The sequence below is a fragment of the Accipiter gentilis genome, chromosome 9, assembly GCF_929443795.1.
Source record: "Accipiter gentilis chromosome 9, bAccGen1.1, whole genome shotgun sequence".
NCBI lineage: Eukaryota > Metazoa > Chordata > Aves > Accipitriformes > Accipitridae > Astur > Astur gentilis.
Window position 1 is genome coordinate 20,454,408 of NC_064888.1, and position 21,030 is coordinate 20,475,437.

General features: G+C 43.0%; 2 protein-coding genes across 2 annotated transcripts; both read right to left on the bottom strand.

Moving 5' to 3' along the window:
- Positions 1-50: 50 nt before the first annotated feature.
- CHCHD1 (coiled-coil-helix-coiled-coil-helix domain containing 1) lies at positions 51-3,099 on the bottom strand. The gene is made up of 3 exons (XM_049810945.1): positions 2,928-3,099; positions 2,211-2,329; positions 51-848 (listed from the first exon to the last, which is right to left on the bottom strand). Exons 1-3 carry the CDS (start codon positions 3,067-3,069, stop codon positions 738-740), a joined length of 372 nt encoding a protein of 123 aa, XP_049666902.1. The 5' UTR covers positions 3,070-3,099; the 3' UTR covers positions 51-737.
- Positions 3,100-4,907: 1,808 nt separating this feature from the next.
- Positions 4,908-20,057, bottom strand: FUT11 (fucosyltransferase 11). Its single transcript, XM_049810781.1, has 3 exons — positions 19,305-20,057; positions 17,378-18,003; positions 4,908-11,813 (listed from the first exon to the last, which is right to left on the bottom strand). The coding sequence occupies exons 1-3, from the start codon at positions 20,055-20,057 to the stop codon at positions 11,666-11,668; spliced, it is 1,527 nt and encodes a 508-aa protein (XP_049666738.1). The 3' UTR covers positions 4,908-11,665.
- Positions 20,058-21,030: the final 973 nt, after the last annotated feature.

Genomic DNA, 21,030 nt, shown 5'->3' on the forward strand with positions numbered 1-21,030 from the left:
CCAAAACAATGGAATATTTTGTTGTAGATTATGAGTCACCCACACCAAACAACAGTCTTGCATTATTTTATTATAGTACAGACAACATAATCAATCTGACATGGCACCATACCTGTCCCACCTGCAATCAGAGAGCTTAATTCATAAGCTTCTATGTTAAAGATGTATTTGATCCTTACCAATGTATTGTGTATTAACAAGGTATTTTGCTGGAGATTTCTTCCTCATTCTACAGCCTTCTTGTACAGCAGCAGGAATTAAAAAAAATTCAAGAGGAACCAAACTCTGTATACGTACATGTAGGAGTATGAGCCATGAGATTACTATCAATTTTAAGTTGCCTCAGTGTCTGGACCTGAGCACTTTTTGATAGCAGCTCAGAAGTTAGGCAGAAGCTTATACATGAGGAAAAGTCACCCCCTAACTGTTAGAAAAGGCATTTACATGCATTCCTATAAGATTTTATTTCACAGTCAGGACCTGACTCCACACTGTGGCTAGTTGAACAACACACTGCAGAAATCCTAGGACCCTAAGACCCAAGAACCTCATGAACAAAGTCAGCTGATGGTCCAGATGGGTGTTTTTCGCTCTGGAAACAAAGGTGCAGTCAAGATCCATACAGCAGTGCTGACGGGTAACACTTGACATCAAATACTCACTCAAGTCTACTTTTCACTTTTTTGTGAAAGACTCCAACTTTAATTGCTTGTCCGCAGTCCCTTTAGTAAAGCACATTATACATAATGTGTGATCTGAGGAAACCTCCTCAGGAGCTTGTTCACTTTGCTTGAAGTTAAGCTTCCCCTGGGTGACAGGGTCTCTGCATTTTGATCCTTGCGCTCCTTCTGAAAAAGAAACCTCAAAATATTACCTCTGTTTATTTGCAGAGCTGACACTCACCCCTAAAGACTACTACTAATTGTACTGGGATGTTTCTTTCAGAAGAATGCAATTTCCTTAAGGAACACTTGGCTCAATAATAGCAAGGCTTTCAAAAGCTGATGACCTTTAAATGATGTAATTAATGACTGACTGACATCTTGTGAAGATGACATTCTTCCACATTCTTAGTTAACAATATTACATCCTTATAGTAACAACTCAGATTTTTTCTTTTTACTTTCTGTTATTCAGTTTGATTCTTTGTAATCTACCAAATAAATTGTGGACCATTTTTCACTTGTGCTGTCAAAGAGCAACAGTAAATAACTATTCATTAAATGATGGTACTGTTAACTGAAAAAAGACTGAACCCCAAAATCAGTTTAAGGACAAGTTTAGTACATACTTACCTTTAGTCTGCTTTTGAAGCTGACTTGATTTCAAGGTTATCATATAGCTGGAAACCTCTAATTTCCAGACAATATGAAATTCATTTTTCAAGAAAACGTCTAGCCTTTGAAGCCTGAAACAGCCTAAAAGAACTCCTAATTTTCAGAGAATGGAGAATAGCTGTAAACTACCTCATGTATCCTGAAAATTCCATTTGTTATGAGGATTACTGAAACCACTGGTTACTTCTCACCCCCGCAAGCACAGAACTATATACAGATTTATGACAGACTTTATCTAGATGCTCCCCCACTGTCTAGATAATGCAAGTATTGGATACCCGAGTCAGCTATTTCTTAATTTTATGAATCAGAGCAGTTGCGGAAAATTACCTACACTGTACATCTCCCCATTTACAATGCAATCCCCATCTCGCACCACACAAATCACTGTTCTACTTAACAGCTCCAAATCGTACTGTCCCTCATTCAGAACTATCATGTACTACGGAGAAGAGCAGTGAGTGTTATTGCTTCATTAGTGCTGAAAGTTTAGAGATTAAAAACTGGAAGAAATCAAAATAAATAGCCTAGGTTACGGTCAGCTGACAGCGGATGAAGTCTACTTCAAGAATTTGACAACCCAAAAAGGACTGGATGTGACTACTGTTTCATCCTTAGTTAGAACATACCAAACATCCAGTCCCTTCCTACAGTCCTTCATTTCAATTCTAATTTAATTTAACTTCCGCATTCAAAAAGGAAGGACTGCATGTTTGATCTACATCATCCTGCATCTCTCCTACAGCTCAAATGGGTTACAACACCAATCAAACTGTTCAGAGAACATTATTACTGTTGGCACACAAAAAATGACTGGGGGCTTTGTCCTGTCCTACTACCAGCCTTTAAGAATGCAAAAGAAGCCTTACTTACTTCTGCCTTTGCCACGCAGTCATAGAACATCCGGATCTCCTCAGCGCAAGCTGTATCGCTGAAGTCATTCTGTTTCCAGCAGGCCATCATTACTGACATCTCCGTGATGCATGTTGCCTCTAGAAGGGAAAGCCACAACCAAAATCTCAGGTGTTGGGGACGTCATGCTAACAACCTCCACGGTGCATAAATCTCCAGAGAGAAGTTTAAGATGGGGTTGAGGCAGGTGAGAAAAACCAACACTAAAGTAAAGATCTCATCTTTCATTTTGCATAGAGAAGATGTTGCTAGCACAAAGATTAGCATCATTGCAGCCACCCAACTGCTGGCTGAGTTCTTAAGGTAAATGCTATGTTGAGGTGTAACAAAGTACTTCGCGTGCGTGATTCACGTACAGAGTACCACAAGATGCAAATTTAGGGTTGTTGTATGAGGAAGTAACCTCTTCAAAAGAACCCGTGTGCTAACCCTACGGCACAAACCAGACCCCTTCCCCTCCGCTGCCCTGCAGAGCGCAAGGAGCTTCCAACCGCCAGCTCGACCCAGCCCTGACACCACCGCAGCCCTTCCCGCCGGCCAGTGGTGGGACGGCTCCCGGGAGCAACGCTGAGGGCCCGACGGCGGCAGGTCTACCCCGCAGGGGCGGGGGGGCCCACCCGCCCCCGTCCGTTTCTCCCCGGGGAGGGGGCGTTTAACGGCCTGGCGCCGGGAACTCACCTCCCGCCTGATCCCTGCGGTTCGCCACCTTGTTGGCCAGCACCAGCGGCCGGGTCGGGCGGATCGCCGGGGGCCGCTTCTTCTGCCGCCATTGCCCGGAGACCCAGCGGGTGACCCAGGCCGGGTAGACGGGCGCCGCCATCCTCTTTGCGACAGGCCGCGCGGCAAGCCAGCCCCGCCCACCCGCCGGGCGCCTGCGCGGTCCGGCGCCTGCGGCCTCTGTGGCAGGAGTGGTCGCCGCAGCAGCCTCCCGCACGCGCTCCCTGGGCTGGGGCTGGGGCACGTTACCACGTCCTGCGAGGGGCGGTGTCCGCCGGGGGACCGAGCCCGGTGGCCGACAGGTAACGTCGTCCCATCCCGTTAAAGGGCAGATCGATCCGTTTGTGCTGTAACCTCGTTTTTCCTCCTCCACCCCGTTCCTCCGGGCAAAGGCCATGAAAATTAACTGCCTGCCTTCTCACGGCTTCTGTGCCCTAGGGAACCAACCACCCCGTGACAACTGCAGCAATTCACATCTCAAAACTTCTTCTGCAGCAAACCTAACCCGTGAAGGAGCATACGCGCTTCAGCCAGAGCAGGAGAAATCGTCACCATTTCAAGTGATTCAAATGGAACTCAAGGAATTCTTTTGCAATTGTATGGAAACTTTTCTTGGTGCTTGAGACTCAGCACCACTTCACTCGCAGCCCACCATCTCTCTCCATTACATACTAACAGCTGGGTCTCTCCTGCGTTGTTTACTGATGTTCCTACCCAGTTTTCCAAGAAGATACTGAAACTGCTGCTTCTGAAACACTGCTGGTGTTCTCACAGCCTCATACTCGGTATGAGCGGAGAATCCCACTGTTCCCAGAAGTTTCTTCCCTAGTGTAGGACTTAAATCCCTGAAAGTCTTCAACTCATCTGGCTGATTCTGGAACCCTTATGTCCCCAGCTAAAAATGACAAGGTAATACAGAAGGCACAGTAACGTTTCAAGGGCCAAGGTACAAACAGATGTCTGCACAGCATGAGGGACAAGGTAGATGGAGAGAACTGAGGAGTTAGACATTGGAGTGGGGACCTAGAATACTCAGATGCTTGTCATGTAGCGGTCACTGAATAAGCCACCTTATCACCATATCAGGGCTCCCTCAGGCACCACCAATCTCCCTTGTCACTGGAGGACACAGGAAGAATCATTCTTCTTCCACAGGAACATTGGAAGGATTTTTTGCATAGCACATTGCTTTGGATGAAAAGAATATATTCAACCTCCTAGCTATTGACATAAAAAAAAAAAAGCCACTTGCCTCTGCCCAGTCAAGGAAGTTAACAAGACATTGGAAATTTTGTTACCTTGATTTAAACATCACCAGACCAATACCAAAATATTGTCAGTATCACTACTATAATTTATTGCATCAGTATCAATACTAGAATTCACTGCATCTGCAGATTTAATGTATTCTGGTATGTCCAATTCTATTTCTTAAGAGTCCAACTTAAAGAATATGAGAAGACATTTTCAAGTAAACAAAAGATGTCTTTTGGTCCTCTTTAGAAGCAAATTTCCATCTCTCTAGGTCCAAACAGGCTGTCTGGAAGTTCTGAAACATTTTGGTAAGAGGGATGTTTCTCTGCTTCCATTTTTTCTGGTGGGACAGGAAGCGAGCTACCATTCAAGCTTGGCTACCAGTGGAGAAGAAAAACAAGCTGACACATTCAAATTAGGCTGGAAGGCTTGCATCCTGCAACTCTAAGCATTAGAAATCTTGCAAATTCAAGACAGGGAAGTACTTCTCAGTATTCTAGTTCATGTGAGGTTCAGCTACTCTTGGGTTTGCCTCTTCTATTTACCCCTACTGATAACCACTTTTCTCTGCTGCATTTGCCTGCTGCAATTACTAAGTAGACTTGCACAACAATAAAAAGGAAAGATGCAAATACTAGGACATGAGAAGCTGAACTGCAGTCCCTGTAAATCAACCTCCCTTTTTCCAAATTACATTAGCTAATGGTGGCAGCACCTTCAGCTACATTCACCTTCAAAAGTTGCACTCTCAAGTAATTCCAAGAAAAATGGGGGAGGGGGGAGGCTGAGAAAGAGGAAGGCAAGCTACACAAGAAGAATTGTAATAGTTCCTGTCAGTTACCGCTGTCTGCATTAGAATCTCTTTTTTTGGCTTTCAGCCTGGGACTGGAGCATCAGCCTAAGAAATTCCTGAGCAGACAGAATAACGTACGTGACGGTGTCTGCACATACCATGCAAAGATGTCTGAAGCAAGATACAAACATTGGTTTTAATGGAGAATGTGGAACAACAGAAGAGGTGTATTACTCAGTAGTCAAGTCTCTCTACAGCCTGTATTTCGTATTGCTGATAGCACAGAGACACTGATCAGACAGAAGTTCTGACTTCACAGGGACAATCAGAAACCCAATGCCCTCAACACGCTGAGAAGTGAACCCCACAGATGTTTCATTGTGAATCCTGAATGTACAACTATAAAGAAAATGTAAAATTCTAACTGCATTTACAACTACTTTACTTGGACCAACGTAAAGCTGAATCCTAGCCCACGTTTCAGCTTGTCAAAACCAGAGAGATTAAGCTATTAATATTAGATTTGAAAAGTATCTATATCACAACTGGAATAAAGACCAGATATGATGCTACAGTAAATGCTATGCCACAATTAAATACAATGCTAACAATGCTGTCATAAAATACACCCTTAAAATGAGATTGTTGTCTTAAATACCTCTTTAAGAGGTGAGAAATTATACCATGAATCCTTCGCTTTCTGGAGTAACTATGTAAAACCTCCACACACTGCCTAAAAAACATTTGGGGGATGAGGCTAAGAAATCAGTTGTACTGGAAGAAATGAATAGAGTTGATATCCGTGCCTTTTTGAACTGTTTGGATCTAGCTTTCAGGTAAATTCCAGTATATTCACCCAAGTTTATCCTGAATGCCCCAATTTGTCTCATACAACTTCATAATGCCCTCACCTACCACAATTTATTCTCAACTGTCTCACCCTGACCTCCTTAAACTCCAATTTAATTGGAGATGCCTTAAAAATTAAGGCACCCCCACTTTAACTTTAGTAGTTAAAGTCTTGCTATGATTCCAGTCAGTTCAGACTTACTCCTGTCTGCACAGCTATTGTGTTTGGACAATATTAGCACTTAATGCACTTATTAGCACAAATGCATTCATTATCACAATGACAGATGCAATTTCTTTTCTGACATGTCGCCTCCCTGCCCCAACTCCAGTGCTAGCGTACCTTATCCTGAGCTATCTTGATCAGATCAGCTGCCCTGCATTATTCTGTCCACCTGAATAGTTCTGAGCTGCCATCCCTAACTCCCAGATCTTACTCAAATCCAGCTCATTTCCACTGCAAATTACCTGATGCCTCCTTATTTGCTCAGAGATGCTACAAATATCATGATCTGCTCTGATCCATTCCAAGATCCCCTGAACCATCTCTTGCTGAGACACTTCAGCATTAGATGGGTCTTTTCTGCAGGAATGTATATAACAGCATACAAATTAAGATGCCAGTCGTGTCAGAGCTCTGGAACATATCCTGCAGCTCCATTCTTCTCCACCCTTCCTAATCCCTCTGCAGGGCCATGTATCTCTCACTGCCAGTTCCAAGACACTGAATCATAAAAGAAGTGCAGTTTGTTAAAGCCTGACACAAGCTTTGGCTCAGTTGGTCATATCACTAAAAGGATTTTGTCTCTGATTAATTTCAACCTGTCAGTAGAGGTCTCTGGGCAGAATGAAGGAACCTGCCACCCTGTATGTTTCCGATTAATACAACTTCCCAGAAGGTGCCTGGAGATCCATCAACAATCTTAATTAAATCCAACCAAATGGATGACAGCTAATCATTAAGGGAGTGGCTCTCTTGGGACAATGGCTGAAGAGTGTGTATGCAAGGATGGTAAAAGAGGCAGATGGCTCCTTGTCTAACATAGCAAAGCCTGTTTAAACAGTGATGTCCCTGATGGCTGTGTTTCAATTCAATTTATCCTGTTCCCAGTACTTTAGGAATTATTTGTTCTTCCAAGCCACTTAAAACTACCCTCTTCCAAGGTACAAGAGGGGCATTTCTGCTGTGATTCTCCAGCTGCTGCACTTTGCAGACCATTTGCAGGGAAAGAATCTCATTCTCCTTTCCCTCCAAACATATACAATCCACTGTTGCCTGGCTGTTATTCTACTTACCATCACAGAGGACCCAGAGATCCTTCAGTCTGAAAATTACTACAGTGACAGAATAAGAAAAGGCAATTCTTTTTCAGTTCTAGAAATTATCAATGTTAGGTATCAAATAAATATTCTTCACTAAGGTTATATGCTTCCTGGAAATTGCAGTCCTTGCTAAAGGACAGAAAACACAGACTACCAGTTCAGTGTATAAAATACCCAGCTTCTTACTGAAAAAATAGGCAGCACCTGGTATCACAGGCAGAAGAATAAGAACTTTAGCTTGTCCAATGCAATGAACTGGATTGCTAGATTTTTAACCTTCTGTCAGATATTTGTTTCTCCTCTCTCACCTCTAAGAGGGCATAAACTTATCCCAGCTTGTCGAGTCAATTCTGAGACACAGCATCAATAGAATCTACTAGTGTTTCATATAAGCAGTAACAAAGAAACACCTATTTTTAGAACATCAGTGCTAGTGAATAAAGCTATCCCAATGGCTTTGAAATCCTCTCTCTAGTCACACAGTAAACAGGCAAAATGCATGAAAAGCAGTGAAGGGACTCACCATAGTTAGTAGAAGCCTACCAAAGGGTTTACAGAGGTAATCTCTTTATCATCCTCACTACTCGATATCTTTGCTAAAATTCCTGATTAGTCTCAGTTGTGTGTTTTTATGAATATGGGCACCTGCACTGTAAGAACTTGATTAAAAAGATGTTGCATACACTGTTCAGTCCGAGTATCATATAAACCTTCCAGTAGTCACAACTACATTCAGCCACCTCCTAGCTGGTTATGGATTTAAAGCAGTGAAGTGAGAAATCCAGTTAGCAGTCAAGAACAGAAATCAGAAACCTTTTTGCAAAATATTAATAGCTGCTGCAGTGACCCTCCTCTTTGTCTGCATTCACATACTTGCATTAGTAGAAAGACAACTAGGATCGTAAATTGAATTCACTTTGATTAAGACTGGCAGTAGTCTTTGGACATTACATAGGAATCCTTTCAAATGCATTATTATGTAAATTAATTGCAAACTCTTCAAGGTTATGAGACCCAGCTTCTCCTCCTGCCTCCTTGAAATAACAGGAGCGAGATGAAAGGAAAGACCTGGTGGTAGAACGACCTTTATGCAACATTTTGCAGTCCTTGCTGTGCAGAGAAGTGGATGTTGTGAAGGTCGAACCGCAACCACAACTCTTTAGCCAGCTGGGGAAGATTCCCATCTTTCCTGCCCCTGAGGAGTTTGCCTGGCAGCTATGCAAGTTATTCATACTACGCACTGGAAGAAATATTTCAGCCTTAATTCTTGCGCACCGTGTACAGTAAGTGAAACAAATTTAGTATATTAATATAGCCAACAGACACCCTGTTTATAAATCATGGTCATACTGTGACATACAGGAGACAATAAAGCTAGTATGATCTATTACTACAGGTACAAAAGAAACACAAGGCTTGGGTGAACATCACAGCTATGAAGAGTGGTAGCTGATACTCATTACCTTTTGAGAAGTTTACCACCTGTAACACTGTAAAAAACAGTTAAACCTAGGAAGACACTAAGAACTCAGAAGACAAAGCTATTGAAACTGGCTAGTGACTCTTAACTACAAACTAAAAGTTGTACTTTGAAAAGCTCATACAAAAAACACAGAATATCTGTGACAAAGTTACTTTCATACCTGTGCTACCTTCATACCCATGTTCGGAAGGGATGTGGCAATCAGAAATACATACGCTTGGCAACAGTCACAAAGCTCAAAGCAACAGCCTCCTGTAGTACATACATATAGCAAAAAACCCAACAAAACCACCCCCTGTAGGGGTAACAAAAAACCCGTGTTGACTGGTGACTGTAATATACTGAGTACAGACAATAAATAAGGGTGAAGGAATACTTGGTTGTGAACTAACAAATTAATGAATCGGGGTCCAAAGCACTAAGTTTTTATTTGGTTTGCTAGCTACTCTTAAGTTTGTACCACCATATCTTCAATTCGATTGTTAGTTGACAAACATGCTCATTTTGCTGATTGGGAAGGCAAAGTGAGTCTTTAGGACATCGCTAATCAAGAACTAAGCAGGTGCTATGATATACATGCCTATATTGGTACTTCATCCTGTTATTCCTGCAAGGACAATATATTAAATGTAGCATGTCTAATTTTGGCAACAGCAGATAAATTATAACAAATACCTGGACTTGGTTATAAATACTTCACTTCTAGAAAAATCTACTTAAATTACACGACAAAATAGAAAAAGCAGAGTGTGCTAGTACCTGGTTCTTATTTTTTGTTTAGGACAAAAAGCAGGATCAGAATTTCTCCTCCTGACTATGCCACCAAACACTTGAATAAGAAAGGGTTTTGAGATATAGCTAATTAAGAGAACCATGCAAAGACAACTGAATGATTTTCTATACAGAAACATGAAATTAAGAGAAACTGAAGGCATTAATTCAAACAACTTATTTAATTATCATTAAACTGTTCAGTAGAAGTTGATAGAACTAAAGCAGCCTTAATTTGTTTTATCTTAATTTACTTCTCATGCACATTGTGGCCACTTCAATTCTGAATACACATATGTGTAATCTTAATCTGATTTGAGTAATCCACTTATAACAATTAATTCAGATATATTCATGTCTGCTGAGTAAGTGAAAAAAAGAATGTAAACTGATGAATGCATTTTGGCTGAAGAACCATTTGTTACTATCATTACAGAAGAGATATAAAAAAGCAGTTTTCTCAAAAAAAAAAAAAGATCAGTGTATAGCGTATGTATTTTCTACATTTACAAGAAACCAATGACAGTTATGGGTCTGAAGTCTCCTCTGTCAAGGTGCCCTGATTTTAACACTGCAATATTGTTGTACCACCTGAAAGGCAAACACTGAGATGCATATCATTGCCTATACTGATATTATACCTATAATATCATATCTATAACATAATGAATGGGTATTTGAGGGGAAAAAAAAAAGATTAAGTGATCCATCCACAGCTAAGCAATAGATAGTGACTTAATTAGGGACAGAATGTAGATTCACTCCCGTTCCTAACTTTTACTAACAGGCTTCAGGCTTCCCATAGCAATGCATGAACTGCCTTACAAAATGAAATTACCCCACAGACTCAAGACTTTCATTACCAACAATCCTATCTTAGGCATAGATAAACTCTGGCTATTTAGTCAGTATTTACTTCTGAAGAGGGAGGAGAAATGGAGAAATAAGATACCATTATAGCATTAGAGACATCACAGCAGTGTGGCTGTATTTGCCTGTGCTTTTAAACCAGTGACACTAGGTGAATTAGTCTCCCTCCAATGCAAGATCAATTATTTCAGAAAGGTACCCAACATGGCAGGGAACAGAGGACTTTATTTATATCTGTAAGAGATACAGGCTACACAACAAGGAATATCTATCCACATGTGATCACTTACTTTTAGGAACTCTGGTCACAGACCAGGATCATATAGTGTTAAGATTGGGTAAAGATACAAAACTGTCTCAGTGCACCTGATTCTGATCACCCACTTCAGCATAGAAAGGCTGCAAGTTTTGTATCCAAACTGCAGAGACCACTGGAAAGGCACCATCATTAAAATGTATTTGTCTTTGCAGAAAGCTGCAGATACTCAAAAAGAACAAATCAAAGGCCTCTGAATTGCTAGCATTAAGGAGATAACAAGAAGTCAAGATTATACCTGGGATTTCAGATCTGATGGAAACTTAAAAGAACCAAAGCATACTAATTTTACTCTAGTTCTGCACAACACCAGGTAATACATTTTCTGGTGTGAAATACTTTGTTGGAAGTTGTGAATTAAATAATTTAGTCTCTCATCCCATTGTACGTATCACCTGATAAATTAGTAAAAGAGAAATAGGCAGAGACTAAGTGACCTGCCCATAGCTATTCAGTTATCCTGAAAAGTACGAGTATTTGAGGCATGCTTAGTTGGGGAGAAGAGACTTTATTGCTGCAATTTCATAAGGCACAATTGCTCTCCACAGACATTTGTCTTTTGTTATTCCTTCACTGGAAAAGCTATTTGTTAACAGCAGCTAAAAGTACACCTTAATGAGGAGAATAAGTGACTGATAAAATACTTATAAAAAGTGATTAATATTTTGGAGATTAAAAAAATCCCTGAAATAACTTTGGGCATTTGAGCAAGAGTCTGAAGAGGTGTTCCTCTGAAGTCATGTAAGCCACAAGGAAACTATACGAAATGCAAAAGGAGAGTAAAATCCTCTTTTGCCCCACATGTTGACACCTGCAAGTTAGGAGTGGCTTCACGCCACAGAGCTGAAATTCAGATCAAAGCAGTTGCTAAGATCTCCACTGCTGGAATCCAATCATAACAGAGAGTTACTCACTTCATGCACCAGAAAAAATTCTGTGAGAGTTTCTCTTCTATTTCAAGGCAAACATTTGGAGACAGGTAAGAATTTGCAGTCTCAACTTTCAATGCAATTTTCAGATCAAGCTCTTACAAAGATGGGTCAGTGTTGCTTTGTCCTCTTGAGAAAAATCTCATGCATATAGTCCCAAAATCTTCCCTGATGTGACTCATTGCGATGAATCATAGCAGTGAGGGCCTCACCCTGATCAAGGCTTTGCCAATAATCCTGCAGCCACATCTCTTTCCAGCTGAAACAAAAAAGAAACATCACCATAAATTATTAAAAAAACCAAATGAGTCTGCAGCTGTGATAGCACTGAAACCATTTTTTTTTCTTTCACCTAAGAGGAAAACAGGCCCAGAGATGGTCATAAAAAAAGTGTGTTGTTACTGTGCCACTGCATTCCAAGTCATTTAAAGAAACTTGCTCTGAAAATTTCCTACAGAAAATGTAAGTTAACTATTAGCTTTACAACATTCTAGAAATATCAGCATGTGACTGTAGTATTAACCAAAGAGACTAAATTATTAATTGGAGAGAAAAAAAGCTTCTATTGAAATAAAATCTAGCGCAGAGTCCTTACACATTTTTGAGAGTAGCCTTCTATGGCCAGTATGTGTGTAACAGCCTAAGAATAAATTTTTTTTTTCATATAAACCATTTAACAATTAGAGAATGACGTCTACTCATTACCAACTCAGGTTACACATGGCAGAGACAAAAAAATCATTATATCCCTCAGCCCTGACTCTATTCTTTATCTCCAGACTAGATGGTCAAGTAGAGGTTTTCTCTTTTTCAATGCACACCTCCAAGTTTTCATAGTACAAACTATATCGCTGCAACTTTCAGCAATTCCCTTCCCATTCATGATCATGTGGACTACTTCTCTCATCTGTGTTATATCAAGGTATGGTAATAATTTATTTATCTCTCCTCCATTGTATATGCTACCTAGCCACATAAGGCCATCACAAATTTTGGGAATAAGGACCAAAGATGATGCTCTTTTTAATCTGTCCATATGAGTTACCCAACACTTGTTAACATATACAAAGCTTTTTGCTGCTTCTCCCTCCCAGTCATAGAAATAAGTACAGTGCCATTTGCATTCACTTTATACACCATATATTAAATCAAGCATGGCTGCACTGCCCACAAGCAGATCTCACCCACTACTCCAGGAAGACCAAAAGAAACGCACAACGTGTCATAGTCGCTTTCTCTGTGGAGCAGCATACAACTTTTATGCCATGGAAATTGTTTTCTGTGGTCAACAGCATCATCTATGGTGGGACATTTCTGCAGTGTACACCAACAGGGGCCTCAAAATAAAGCTTTTAACATAGATTACAATGTGAAGGATCATGGACAGAGGCTTACTTCCACATTAAAAAAAAAAAAAAAAAATCTGCCAAAAGGTTCCCTTGTAAAATGCAGCACTTCGACTTATTGTGAGATCACATTGTTTACTAGCTAAATTCATTAACCTTTGTTCAAGGACCGCCAACATGAGTTACTTGTTTTTTTACAGCACTGCATAAGGGCACATGTTAGGAAAATGGGTATACTTGCATTAAGTACTAGACACAAGACTAAGTGGCACTAGGTAACAGAAAATGTTTTCCAGCTGAACTCTATGGAACCAACACTGAAACGAATTCCAGTGTCCAAGTGAAAGCTTTTGTCAAAAACATTAAATAAGAACCCTTTGGTATTTTTTTTTTTTTACATTGCTGTTATTGGTTTTTAAGAAAATAATTTCATTCTGATTATGTAACTTGGAAAAAATTGGTACCCCAGCACAAACAGGACTGTACAAATACCCTGAAACTACCAACTACGTACACCTGAATCATTATTACCATGAGATACAGATCTATCTTTAATCCTGGCTGATTACTGGATTCTATTGCAAGAGACACCTTACACTGTACACATGGGAAATCTGATACACTTTCAAGCTGTTTACTCTCATCATAAATAAACTGTGACATCGACATAAAATGGAACTAGGAAAACCATGGTTTCAAAATATTCCTATATTAAAGGCACACTGGCTTCTCTTTTCTCATGCTACCACAGATGAAAACTTTAGGTAACTGAAAAAGTATTGTCACTTAGTGTTCTTATAGTTATCCTCTCAAACGCCCCACTTTTGGAAAATGAATCATTATCAATGAAACAAACCAAACGTTTCTCTTCACAAAGCTGGGAGTCCAAGAATAATTGGAGATTCCGGTTCCTGCTAAACAGGTACTCTACTCATTAGTAGCACTGTAACTCACTATTTTCTGTACAAAGCAGCCAAGAATTCAACAGACTGACCCATAACCTAACACAGACAAATAGTTGTTCTACAGCTTTTCTTCTTAAGCTCACTTGACTGTGAAGCCCATAAGTCCAAATACAAGTGAGGCTGCAAGCATAAGGATTTAGGAACCATGTGTCCATGCTTAGAGCTAAAGGACAGCAAGGTGAAGGTACAATAACGTGCTCTGGCTACATATACCTACATAGAGAGAGATTCTGATGCAGCAGTTCTGTCAATTCAGCACATCTGTCAACCCTAAAAACAAATTACATCAGGGAATAAGGATTACAGAGCATGCAAATGCGCAGGGTAACCTTATTGTAATTGGGTACTTGCACTAAAAATATATAAACTCCAATTGCCTTTGTTGTTCTCTTAGTTCCAGAAGCCTCCAGAACTCAAAAGTCAGTGTATGTTTATAGTCAGACCTTGTATGGTTTCATATAGTCTATCATTTGTAATCCCACTAGGCCTGCATCCTTTTTCCACAATAATGTTTTCTAAAGTAACAAAATATACAATTGACTGGCTCAGCAGACAATCATCTAAATTGATCATACTGTTGACATAATATTACTGTCAAACTCTGACAAAATATGATCATGTTTAGTTAATGCTTTGGCAGCAATTTTATGTTAATGTCACATCATTTACAGTTCTGAGTAATCATGCTCCATTTTGGAGATAAAAACAGTGAAAACTCAGATGCTTACAAGATAGAAACCACTGTATTTCACTGGAGATCCCCTTGATAATGCCTCAGAAGGTATAGATACATCTCTTTCTAAAGTAGATAGCAGACAATGTAGAAGCTTCCCTGGTACAATTTTTCCAGACACATCTCATATCTACAAACAGGAGAAGAATACATACTCCGGTTCAATGAGACATGGAAACTTCCATGGGATGCAACTGCAGCTTGGATTATGGACCAACTGTTCAAAACTCCTTGCTGATGACCACTGCACAGAATGACAGGAGTACCTGAGCTTGCAAGTAAATGGCATAAGCACCCAGGCTGGGCCTTCAAATGTATTTCTCTACTGCCATCTGCTGCTCAAACAAAAGATGATCTACAAAAAAGTAAAGAATACTCGAGGAGCATGCTGCAGAGTGTGCTACAAGGAAAAAACACACTTTGCTACCGAGACTGAGAAAAGGTATTACTATAAAAAAGCTCCAATAAATCAATCAACCAACAGAAAACAAAGGATTATGGACCCCTTTTACTTACAAGCATAACTTTTCAATTAGTCAATATTTTAATTGTACTGTGAAAAATGCTTTCTAATGACAAACATCACAAGTTTTGTGAAATAGGCATTTCCTAAACAACCTGAATGACCTTAGTCTTATTTCCCTTTTTTAATTTCAGTTGGCCATTTTTCAAAGCATCCAAACATTGAAGTAGTTCTCCACACTTAAAAAAATTCTTCATGTTTTTTTGTGGATGATAACGTAATAAAAACTTTGAGAGCTTCATATCCACATAGAACTTCGTTCTGGGTTAGCGTACTTGAAATGATGGATTCTACATTTTCAACACACTGTTTCTTCTAACATTTAACACTCATAAGCATTCAATTCAATTATTAACAAAGCTGTAAACTGATATAAACTGGGATAGAAATTGACAACTTCCTTCTGGACAGTGCATGAGATCTTCCCAATATTTTCAAAAGGTCATTAATTTAATACTACAGCAGGACTGACATCAGAACGTTGAAATCTTTGGCGATATCTATGAGCATAGGCAAGATCTGCTACGGCTGAGGGTTTATCTTTATGATGGCTGTCTGATGGCTTATAGAAAGTGACTTGCATGCACTTGAGTAATTGCCTAAAAAGGCAGAAATTGTTGCAGGTAACACAAAGAAAAGTGACTGGAGCAGGCTCCTGCCAGGACCTGTGGATCTGTGGAGAGAAGAGCCCATGCTGGAGCAGGTGTTCTGGCAGGACTCGTGACCCTGCAGGGGACCCACGCTGGAGCAGGGTGCTCCTGAAGGACTGCACCCCATGGAAGGGACCCATGCTGGAGCAGTTCGTGAAGAACTGCAGCCCATGGGAAGGACCCACACTGGAGAAGTTCGTGGAGGACTGTCTCCCATGGGAGGGACCCCATGTTGGAGCAGGAGAAGAGTGTGAGGAATCCTGCCCCTTAAGAGGATGCAGCAGCAGAGACGTGTGATGAAGGGACTGTAACTCCCATTCCCATCCCCCTGCACTGCTGAGGGCGGGGGGGGGGGAAGGGGGTAGGTAGAGAATCTGGGAGTGAAGCTGTGCCCAGGAAGAAAGGAGGGGTGGAGGGAAGATGTTTTGAGATTTGGTTTTATTTCTCCTTACCCTACTCTGGTTGATGGGTAATAAATTAATTTTCCCCAAGTTGAGTCTGTTTTGCCCATGATGGTAATTGGTGAGCAATCTCTCCCTGTCCTTATCTTGACTCACAAGCCCTTTATTATATTTTCTCTCCCCTCTCCAGCTGTGTGGGGGGAAGCAATAGAACGGCTTTGGTGGGCACCTGGCATCCAGCCAGGGTCAACCCGCCACAGTGACAAAGCTGGGGGATCCAAACATGTTACACTAGTAATACACACTACAAAAAGTGCACACGTTGTTTATGAACTGCAAGAACCTTTCCTTCTAGCAACTGCAACTTCAAATACTGTCAATGGAACAACTCAAGGTTTGGGAACCCAAGCACTGACTTGTTGTGTACCAATGCATGTATAAATACTAAGTAGGCCATGCAAACAAAACTCTATTCTGCCTGTCAAAAGTAGCTGCCTGAGGGTTGGCATGGTTAGTTCCCTGCTGACAGACTTCAGCGCAGCTTGTACTGGAGATGGCTAACACTGGGCTATAGGCCTGGGAGATTCCAGCGACACTACCAATCCCTGCGCACAAAGGGGACAAAAAGCTACTCAACCTATTCTCTGTCCTGCATGGTCCCTCTCCTAAATAAATGGGATGGCATCCTTCAACACAAGCCAGAATTTTGTCACAAAACCCAACAAAAAGTCTTATAAAGTATTCTGCGTGAGCCTAACTTCTGCTCTGAAGTCAACTAGGCCTGCACTGAACAGTGGCAGCCCCATTCTTAACACAGTACTTTGTAATGAGGTATAGAGCTTCTTTCACCCGAGGGCTACCAAGTGCTTTACCATCACTGTACCGAAAAACACCCATCCTCCAAACAAAGAGGCTAAGATAGACAAAGGATAACTACATTGCCCAATGTCACAGAGCATTTTAACAGAATATTATGGGTGTCTCATGCTCCTCACTCAACCCCTAACAGATACCACCATCTAAGCCTCTTTTTCAGCCTGTGTTACATAATATTAACAGAACTACCATACCACCGATTAGACATAATATAAAGTGTAACTGGAGATGTATTCAGAGATCCTTTAAGTACAAAGCATTACTAAAAGTTACAGCTACTATTATTTGAAGCTTTTTTTCCTTCAAAAAGCATAGTATTGGTACATTACCTGTCTCCTCCAGAGAGGTCTTCAACACTTCCAAACCCAGGGGTTGGCACAGGACATCCCATGTGCTTGTACTGAGCTATGTGAGGTCTGGGGGCTGGAATTTTCCCACGAGACTTTTTGTGTTCCTGCTCCTCTTTGACCCGGCTGTTCTCCCTGTCACAGACAAAACACTCGAAGCCATTCAGGTAATTAGGCAGAGTCATGTCATTCACACCCCACTCCCGTCTCTCCAAGCTCTCTAGCAAGAACTGGTTTTTGATTCCACCAAGGTTTTTATACTCTAGATACTTCATATACTCCTCTCCATTCTTGTCCAGGAAATCAAGATACTTTGCCAGCTCTTGGGGGCTGTCAAAGTCATCTATAAGAATGATGGAGAGGTTGTTTGGCATCCAGTCCCGCACAGCTGGGGAGCCTCGGTATACTGGGACAGCACCCAAGTGCATTGGACGCCACAGCTTCTCTGTCATGTAGTCGTCACATATGGCATTCTCCAAGGCCAGATGAAACTTGTACCTGGCAATAAAAGTCATAAATTCAGCATCTTCTGTAGTGGCTGTAGACGTGTCTCTCAGTCGCTCACTGGGAAGCTCACGGTTATGCAGGCATTTCCCATAGGAGTCAACCTAAAACAACAACCGGCATCTTTACAAAGTGATTTGTTTGCCTGAAGCTTGTTTTCAGAGCTTATACTTCTTGTAAAATTCCTAACTTTGATCAGTTCCTAGCTACTTTAGTTTAGCTTCACTTTCACTCCTGAGGTCTTTCCCTTGTGACTATTCCTAGAGTCCCAGTTCTAACAGTTTTAGAGAAAACAGAGTGTTCAGTTTGAAAAGCAGCATAAACTATGGTACAGATTGAGGGGTGGGAAGAGGGCACAGAAAAGAAGGTATCACTCATAAATGTATTTATTACCAGGTAAATGAGAAGCCGAGAGACAAGGAAGAGCTTTCAACTCTATGTTAATTTAAAAGTCATCTTTCTACTTAACAGAGACCCAGTACTTTTCCAAACAGGTATTACACACAGTCCCCGCCAGTCTCAGCGGGCTGGCAAAAATTTGCCATTTGTTAGATTGAGAAAAATTGATGCAGGGAGCTAAAAGAATACTGTCTAAAAATGAAAGACAATACACTTGATCTGGAATCTGCTTCATACTTTGACAATATACAGTCATATTTTAAAAATCCTTTTGTCTTTGCTTCACTACTGAGTACATGACAAACTTGCACAATAAATTAACTGCAACCAATAGAAACAGCAGAAATGACAAGGAAAAAGATGTTTCAGACAAAGACTAAAACCAGATGCTTTCACCCCCCCTAATCTACTATGCTTCAGAATTTTTAAGAAAAAAAGCACTAAACTTTTTTTCTGCTTGAAAGAAACTACATTATTTCAGTTTATGAAGCTACTCTCTATCAGCTGGGCCACAGCAGCACAAACCACCACAGAAATAACATGGTCCTAGCATAACACAGAGAAGGAGCAGGCTCTCAAAACACAGCAACCTGGCTTTTTACTGCACGCCTATACTTTCAAACGGGAACAAGGCCTGTAAACGAACAGCCTTCCTGTAAGCCAACGTAAAGGTCCAGAGATTTCAGCAACTTCTAGCACTTGGTCCACGAGAGCAAGCTTGCTCAGGCTTGGCCCAGCTTGTGACTGACCCCCAGTCTGGCCAACTCCACAGCTAACAGCTACCATCAGGCCTACCTACTGGCACATAGTGTAGTCTAGACCATGCTTTAGGAAGGAACACAACTAGTTTTTCTGTCCAGCTCGTGGGTGGCATGCATCCCGTTGCGATTCGCGTCTCGGCTAAAAACAAGGTCAAACAAACCCCGTTAACAAGAGGAGGTGGACGGGGGGGCAGCCGGGCGGACCCAGCTCCTACAGCAACACTGTGCCACAGCCTCCCACCCACCTGGATGTACTTCATGAGCTCCCGCACGTAGCGGTCCCTGTCCGAGGGGACATCGCAGTGGGACTGCATGTAGAGCACCGGGGCATAGCCCCTCCGCCGCCACGCGTCCTTTTCGGCCAGGGGCACCGCCGGGCCCCGCAGGTAGCTCACGCCGGGCAGCCACTGCAGCGTGAGGGGGTAGTCGGACTCCCGGCGGAAGGTGGCCGTGTAGTTGAAGAGCTGGATGCCGGGCGAGTGCGAGAGGACGTAGTTGTTCATGGGGGACTCCTCGTGGAAGAGCGCCCAGGTCTGGTGGGACAGGCGGGGCAGCGGCGCCTCGTACGCCCTGAAGTCGGTGCCGTAAAAGATGAGGGCCTTGGTGCGGCGGTGCCGGGCCACCCGCCGGCTCCGGGTGACGAGGCAGGAGCCGCGCGGGCAGTCGATCCGCTCCGTCTCGCCGGGGAAGTGGGGAAAGAGGCTCCCGCTCCACCACAGCAGGATGGGCAGCGCCTTGTTGCTCCGCGAGTCGTTGTTACCGGGGCCGCGGTACGACGCGGCGGCGACGAAGGCCGCACCCGGCGGGACGGCATCCTGCGCCCACCCCTCCGCCCCGCACGGCTCCTCAGCGTCCGCCAGCCCGGCCGCCGTAGCCGCCTCCTCCTCCTTCGCCGGCCCCTCTGTGGCCAGCGCGGACCCCGCCGCACAGGCCAGCACCACCCAGAGGCAGACGGGCGCCCGCCGCGGCACGCGGCCCGGCCTACTGCCGCCCCCCATCCCCGCCACCCCCGGCCCGGGCCAGCCCCACCTCAGGAAGCGGCCGCAAGGGCCCCGCCCCGGGGCGGTGTTCGTCATGGGGCGCGCGCGCCCAAAGGCCGCAAGGGCCGCAACGGCGGGCGGAGAGCGAGGGCCGGGCGGAGGCGGGCTCCGCCTCCGACTCCGCCCCGCCTTTCTCCCCCTCCCGTCACTTCGTATCCTCAACGTAAATTACAAGTGGCCTGCGGGGGCCGCGAAACGTGGCACGGGTCTGTCACGACAACGGCAGCGCTACCGTAGCGGCGCAGCCGTAGTTCAAGGGGGTGTAAATGCTCTCTGCCCCTAACGCACCTGCGCCCGCAGCCCCTCCAGCTGACAGGGCAGAGGCACAGCATGCCGACAGCAAACACGCCTGGGGAGGGGCGGTACCGGGGCGGGGTTAGGTGGTGCAAGAAAGTACACCCCCATTAGCTCCTGCTGAAAACCATAGAGGGAGCAGAAAACGCCTTTTACTAACAGAAATGTTGGGGTTCTTCACATCTAGAGGCTAGTTTAAAGCTCCCTTGAAGCTGCTCTTCTGTACCAACCTTAACTAACTTCTTCGGTATTAAAATACGCTGTAAGGGGTAAAGTAGCTGTGCAGATACTGAGCTTGGGCTACATTATAAAAATCCAACAGAAGTATGCTAGAATTACCACTCGGTTATGGAGTTGCTAAAAGCTTCAAACTCATTCCTGAAGAGAGAACTTAATCCCAATCACAATACTGATCAGTTACTACGGCCACCAGCAAAGAAGTATTCTCTGGCTGTATAAGGAACAGGTTAAGACACATGAATCATTTCACTTTCCTTTGAAAAGTTAGGTCTTGACACTTCTTGGGCAGGATCCAGAAGCACACCACAGCCAGTGCAGAAAGACTACCACCCCCACGCCATCCCCACCAGCTCCTCCACTTACATTGTCACAGCACGCCAACAGACATGGGCACTGC